Here is a 7,667-nt window from a genome sequence, read left to right on the forward strand (position 1 = left end):
CTGAGAGGGTCTGAGTGGGTTCGAGTCCCACCGGCTCTCATCTGAGAGGGTCTGAGTGGGTTCGAGTCCCACCGGCTCTCATCTGAGCGGGAGCCAATTTCTGGCTCCCCATCTGTTTGGAAGAACGAGCCGACTCGGACTTTTCGGGGCTTCGCCCCTGTTCGAAGGCTACGGGCTCCATCTAGAGGACGGAGGAACAAGACCTCCTCCGCAGTCTCCATCTGAATCATTACTTTCGGTTTTGCGCCGATCTCGAGCCGCGCGGCTTGTGCTGTGTTCTGTCTGTCTAATTGTGGTAATAAGTGTGATAAGTGTTTTCTCTCTATCTGAAAATATGGGACAAACTGTCTCTACCCCCAAAAGTTTAACTTTACAGCACTTCAAGGAAGTCCGTGACATCGCCCACAATCTCTCAATGGAAGTGCGAAAAGGAAAATGGGACACCTTTTGTTCATCTGAGTGGCCAACCTTTAACGTGGGCTGGCCACGAGATGGCACCTTTAACCTAGAAGTTATTTTGCAGGTGAAAGCAAAGGTCATGGATTCTGGACCCCATGGACATCCTGACCAAGTCCCATATATCATCACGTGGGAATCTCTGGTCAAAGATCCCCCATCATGGGTAAAACCTTTCCTTCCCCCTTGCCCAAAACCTACACCGTCCGCTCCCTCCCTTCCTCCTCCACTGATTCCGACCCCGGTTAACTCCGCCCTTTACCCGGCCCTCACAAAAGTGGTACCGGCGGAGACCTCCGGACGTAAAAAGATATCTCCGGTGCTGCCGGCAGATGAGGGCCCCCTTCTAGACCTTCTAACTGAACAACCACCCCCTTACCGGGGACCGGCCCCCGCCCCTGAACAACAGGCGGGGGCTGCCGGGCAGGGGTCACCGGAAGAATCCGCCTCGTCACCGGAAGAACCCGCCTCGTCTCCGGTGGCAGGGCGGTTACGAGGGCGCCGGGAGGTCCCTTCCGGTTCTTCCTCCCAGGCTCTTCCGTTGCGGACGGGGCCTGACCGTCAACTCCAATACTGGCCCTTTTCTGCCTCTGACTTATATAATTGGAAAAATAATAACCCTCCTTTCTCAAAGGACCCGTCTAGGTTAACAGCTCTCATTGAGTCCATTCTAGTGACTCATCAGCCCACCTGGGATGACTGCCAACAGCTGCTCCAGACGCTGCTGACTACGGAGGAGAAACAACGAGTCATCTTGGAAGCCCGTAAACATGTTCCAGGAGATGATGGATTACCTACTCAGTTGCCCGATAGAATAGACGCTGCTGTCCCCATAGAGCGACCTAACTGGGATTTCTCCACTGAGCGCGGTAGGGAACACCTACGTCTTTATCGCCAGTTGCTCTTAGCGGGTCTCCGAGGGGCTGCTAGATGCCCTACCAATTTGGCCCAGGTTAAGTTAGTGACTCAAAAGCCAGAAGAATCCCCCACTGCTTTCCTAGAACGTCTTAAGGAGGCATATCGTATGTATACTCCATATGATCCAGAGAACCCAGATCAGGCAACCAACGTGGCCATGTCTTTCATTTGGCAGTCCGCCCCAGATATCAGAAAGAAGTTAGAAAGACTAGAAAACTTAAGAGAAAGTTCGGTACAGGACTTGTTAAAAGAGGCAGAGCGGATTTTTAACAAGAGAGAAACACAGGAAGAAAGAGATGAGAGGCTAAGAAAAGAAGCAGAAGAGAGAGAAAATATGAGAGAACGTAAGAGAAATAGAGAATTCAGTAAGTTGTTGGCCACCGTAGTGACAGGTCAGAGACAGAATAGACAGGACCTGGGAGACCGTAAAAACTATCCAGCAGATAGAGACCAATGCGCCTACTGTAAAGAAAAAGGTCATTGGGCCCGTAATTGCCCAAACAAGCCAAAGGGGCCACGTAGACCCCGGCCACAAACCACCCTGCTCAACCTCGAAGAATAGGGGGGTCAGGGTCAGGAGCCCCCCCCCTGAACCCAGGATAACCCTCAACGTGGGGGGCCAACCTGTCACCTTCCTGGTGGATACCGGAGCTCAACACTCGGTACTCACCACATCTCCAGGACCCCTGTCTGACAGGTCTGCGTGGGTCCAGGGGGCTACTGGAGGAAAAAGGTGCCGCTGGACAACCGAAAGAAAAGTACTACTCTCCACCGGTAAGGTGACTCATTCTTTCCTACATGTACCTGATTGCCCTTACCCGTTGCTAGGGAGAGATCTATTAACCAAGCTTAAAGCACAGATTCACTTTGAGGGGACTAAAGCCCATATTACGGGGCCACAGGGACAGCCGTTACATGTACTGACCTTAAACCTGGAAGATGAATACCGGCTATATGAGCTTGAGGGGCCTCTGGCCAAGAACATATCTGACTGGTTAAATAACTTCCCATCTGCCTGGGCAGAAACGGGAGGAATGGGGCTGGCCACCCAACAGCCACCCCTAATTATACCCCTCAAAGCAACCGCAACTCCAGTATCCATCAAACAATACCCTATGTCTCAAGAGGCCTACCAAGGAATTCGGCCCCACATTAAAAGACTCTTAGACCAGGGAATTCTGACCCCCTGTCAGTCTCCCTGGAATACACCCCTCCTTCCAGTCAAAAAGCCTGGCACGGGCGATTATCGCCCTGTGCAAGATCTAAGAGAAGTCAACAAACGGGTAGAAGATATACACCCAACAGTCCCTAACCCATACAATTTGCTGACTGGATTACCACCAACCTATGTATGGTACACGGTCCTAGACCTCAAGGATGCATTCTTTTGTTTAAGGCTTCATCCACAGAGCCAGCCTATTTTTGCCTTCGAGTGGAGGGACCCAGAGTTGGGACTATCAGGGCAACTCACCTGGACTAGGCTCCCACAGGGGTTTAAAAACAGCCCCACCTTATTTGATGAGGCGCTACACCGGGATCTGGCCGACTTTAGGGTTCAAAACCCTGCCTTAATCCTACTCCAATATGTAGATGATCTCCTCCTGGCTGCAGAGACTGAGGAAAAATGTAGAAAAGGAACAAAGGCCCTCCTAGTCACCCTGGGAACTCTAGGGTATCGGGCCTCGGCTAAAAAGGCCCAAATATGTCAAAAGCAGGTTACGTACCTGGGTTACCAGATTAGGGATGGACAAAGATGGCTAACAGAAGCACGAAAACGGACAATCCTGAGTATTCCAGTACCTAAGAGCCCAAGACAGTTGAGAGAGTTCCTGGGGACGGCGGGGTTCTGTCGGATCTGGATCCCAGGGTTCGCAGAGATGGCTGCACCGCTCTACTCACTTACAAAACCAGGTACCCTCTTTACCTGGGAAAATGAACAACAAGAAGCCTTTACGGCTATCAAAAAGGCATTATTAACTTCCCCCGCATTGGGACTTCCTGACCTAAATAAGCCCTTTGAGCTATTTATTGATGAAAAACAAGGCTATGCAAAAGGAGTCTTGACCCAAAAACTGGGACCCTGGAGGCGCCCAATTGCCTACCTGTCTAAGAAACTTGACCCGGTGGCTATGGGATGGCCTCCCTGTTTGAGAATGGTTGCAGCAATTGCTCTCCTAACTAAGGACTCTAGTAAGCTAACTATGGGACAACCGATAACAGTTCTGGCTCCTCATGCAGTGGAAGCCCTGGTTAAACAACCTCCGGGTCGATGGCTTTCCAATACCCGTATGACCCACTACCAGGCCCTACTGCTGGACGCTGACCGCGTACACTTTGGTCCGGTGGTAGCCCTCAACCCGGCATCATTACCCCCCCTATCGGAGAGTCCAGAAACTCATGACTGTCTCCAGATACTTGCAGAGGTACACGGCACCCGGCCTGACCTAACCGATCAGCCCCTGCCCGATGCTGATTTCACCTGGTATACCGACGGAAGTAGCTTTCTGGACAACGGAGAACGAAGAGCAGGGGCTGCGATCACCACTGAGACTGAGGTAATTTGGGCTAAGGCTTTACCACCTGACACCTCGGCACAACGGGCCGAACTCATCGCCCTGACTCAGGCCCTCCGGATGGCGAAAGGTAAGAAGCTCAACGTTTATACCGATAGCCGCTATGCCTTTGCCACTGCACATATTCATGGAGAGATATACCGGAGAAGGGGACTATTAACTTCAGAAGGAAAAGAGATTAAAAACAAGACTGAGATATTAGCCTTGCTTGAGGCATTGTTTCTGCCTCTAGAGCTGAGTATCATCCACTGTCCGGGTCACCAAAAGGGAAATAGCCCTGAGGCTCGAGGCAACCGTCTGGCAGATGAGGCTGCCAGGAAGATAGCTCAACAGAAAGACTTTACAATCTCTCAGACCCTGACCATAAAGAAAGTAAAGCGAGGGTCTATTCTTCAATATAGCCAGGAAGACCAAAACTTACTCAAAGAAATGGGGGCCACCTACCGACCTGAAACTCAAAAGTGGATATTTAGAGGAAAACCAGTGTGGCCCCAACGTATGACTTATTATTTGATTGACCAACTTCATAAGCTAACCCATCTGAGTCACAAAAAGATGAAAATCCTCCTTGAAAAGGAGGAGGACACCCACTATCTGTTGGGAAAGGACAAAATTTTACAACAAGTTGCTGAGAGGTGCACCGCGTGTGCACGAGTTAATGCTGGACAAAACAAGGTGGGTTCCGGGGTCAGAGTGCGAGGGCACCGACCCGGGACTCATTGGGAGATTGACTTCACAGAGGTCAAGCCTGGACTATATGGATACCGCTATTTGCTGGTGTTCATGGACACTTTCTCCGGATGGGTAGAGGCTTACCCTACCAAACATGAAACTGCAAAAGTTGTCACCAAAAAGTTGTTGGAAGAAATCTTCCCCAGGTACGGTATGCCACGGGCGTTGGGCTCCGACAACGGCCCTGCATTCGTCTCCCGGGTAAGTAAGTTGGTGGCCACATTACTGGGGATCGATTGGAAATTACACTGTGCATACCGCCCCCAGAGCTCAGGACAGGTAGAGCGCATGAATAGAACAATTAAGGAGACTTTAACTAAATTAACGCTTGCAACTGGCGAGAGAGACTGGGTGACCCTCCTTCCCTTGGCGCTATATCGGGCCCGGAACACTCCTGGCCCTCATGGACTTACCCCCTTTGAAATCCTTTATGGTGCCCCTCCCCCAGCTGTTCATTTCCTAGATTCTGATATAGGTGGCTTCGCTAACTCTCCTTCCCTTCAGGCTCATCTGCAGGCGCTTCAAATAGTACAACGAGAAGTGTGGAAGCCTCTGGCAGCTGCATACCAAGAACAACTAAACCAACCTGTGGTACCACATCAATTTCAGATCGGGGACGTGGTCTGGGTGCGACGACATCAGGTCAAGAACTTGGAACCGCGCTGGAAGGGGCCCTATACTGTACTGCTGACGACACCTACAGCCCTAAAGGTAGACGGCATCGCCGCCTGGGTCCACGCCTCCCACGTCAAAGCCGCCGCCCCCGAGGACCAGCTCGACAACCCGGACTCGAAAGCCAGATGGAAACTTCACCGCACTCAAAATCCACTAAAGATAAGATTGACTTGTGGGGAGCCCTAATAACCTTGTGTTTCACTTTGAGTCTAAAAATAGCCTATGCGTCCCCACATCAGATTTACAACTATACTTGGGTCATTGAAAACCAGGCTGGAGATATAGTTATGACAAGCTCCTCTATTGGGGCCCAGCCCCATTGGCCAGATTTAGAAGTGGATCTCTGTGCCCTCGCCCTTGGAGCAGATACCGACTGGGCAGTTTCCGATATCTTCTGGCCTCCTCCTGGGGGCCAAGCACCTGAACGAATCACCCCAGGACGGGCCACCAACCCAAGCTGTGTTAATTCGGTTGGGAGGGCCCTTTTACGGGGTCCCCCTGGCAGTGGGGTAGGGGGAATTTATATATGTCCTGGCACCCATAGAAATAGAACTCTTAATCATAAATGTGGATGGGCAGATCAACATTTTTGTGCTTCATGGGGCTGTGAAACTTCGGGGGACACTTATTGGAAACCCTCCTCCTCCTGGGACTACATTACGGTAAAAAGAAAGACCTGGGAAAGCTGGGGGGAGTCTGCCCCCCTTAATACGTTCCTCCAGGTAGTTGAGTCAGGGGTATGTAAACCCCAGGGAAAAACCAAAGGATGGTGCAATCCCCTGTTGATTCAATTTACTCCGCAAGCCAAACAACAGATTTGGACATCCCAGGGTTTCAGTTGGGGCCTTAAGGTTTATAAAGATCGAAAAGATATAGGTCTCATTTTTAAAATTAGGCTCCAAAAGACTTTACCGGCTACCAAATCTGTGGGCCCCAACTTAGTCATATCAGATCAGAAAAGACCTTCTCAACCAAGACCTCTACCCCTATGGCCAATAACTCCAAATACTTCTGTTACTTCCCCTGGACTCACCACCGTGGGCCCCACCATACAACCTTGGAAGCCTGGGTCAGGAGACAGACTCCTCAATCTAGTGACAGGAGCCTTTCAGATACTAAATCACTCTGATCCTGGCAGGACCCAGGAATGTTGGTTATGCCTGGTTTCAATTCCACCCTATTATGAAGGATTAGCCATAATGGGTGATTTCTCTAACTATACTAGCCCTCCAGTGAACTGCTACCCCTCTGCCCAACATAAACTAACTCTGTCTGAGGTATCAGGGCAGGGATTTTGTGTCGGAACAATACCTGCTGTTTATCAACAACTTTGTAATTCTACTACCAATGTAATCCCAGGAGATTACTACCTGTCCGGTCCAAATGGTACCTTTTGGGCATGCAATACCGGCCTAACCCCCTGTATATCGGCTATAGGTTGGAATGCTGGTTCTGACTTTTGTGTTCTCATTGAGTTATGGCCTAAAATAGTATATCATGAACCTGACTATGTTTACAGACACTTTGAGGAAAGAGTCCGATATCGCAGGGAACCTATGTCTTTGACTCTGGCAATAATGCTGGGGGGACTGACAGTCGGAGGCATTGCCGCCGGAATTGGGACCGGAGCCACCGCTTTAACAGCAACTACCCAATTCCAACAACTACAGCAGGCTATGCATACCGACTTACAGGCCTTAGAAGAGTCAGTAAGTGCTCTAGAAAAATCCTTAACCTCACTGTCAGAGGTAGTTTTACAGAACAGAAGGGGGCTAGACATCCTCTTCCTACAAGAAGGAGGATTATGTGCAGCCCTAAAAGAAGAATGTTGTTTTTATGCTGACCATACAGGCGTAGTTAGAGACAATATGGCCAAGCTTAGGGAAAGACTTAGTCAGAGACAAAGACTTTTCACAGAGGGGCAGAGCTGGTACGAAAAATGGTTTAATAGAGCCCCCTGGTTTACAACCCTCGTTTCCTCTCTCATGGGCCCCTTAATCATAATCCTCTTGATCTTGTTATTCGGGCCTTGTATTCTAAACCGGCTAACCCAGTTCATAAAAGACCGGCTCTCTGTCATACAAGCGTTGATGTTAACCCAACAATATCATCAGCTCAAACAACAAGAGACAGAAGTTGACTCTTCCTAGGCCCGAGAATGGAAGATTCCATTCTAAGTTTAAAGGAAATGGGGGAATGAAAGATCCAGCTTCACCCTGAGTTAAACATAGCTAACGCCATTTTGTGAGACACCACTGTTTTGTAAAAATCTGAAGGCCAGATGAGAAACTGGAAAATTACTGAAAACACTCA

The 7,667-nt window shown here is 49.9% G+C and overlaps 1 protein-coding gene across 1 annotated transcript; it reads left to right on the forward strand.

Annotated features, from left to right (window-relative positions):
- The first annotated feature begins 334 nt into the window (after positions 1-334).
- On the forward strand, positions 335-6,145 carry LOC129679146 (uncharacterized). Its single transcript, XM_055610069.1, is given in 2 exon segments — positions 335-1,932; positions 1,934-6,145. Coding segments are annotated over 2 exon segments (5,205 nt in total). The 3' UTR covers positions 5,541-6,145.
- The last annotated feature ends 1,522 nt before the right edge of the window (positions 6,146-7,667 follow it).

The sequence above is a fragment of the Psammomys obesus genome, unplaced genomic scaffold (assembly GCF_907164565.1).
Source record: "Psammomys obesus unplaced genomic scaffold, mPsaObe1.curated_primary_1811, whole genome shotgun sequence".
Lineage (NCBI taxonomy): Eukaryota > Metazoa > Chordata > Mammalia > Rodentia > Muridae > Psammomys > Psammomys obesus.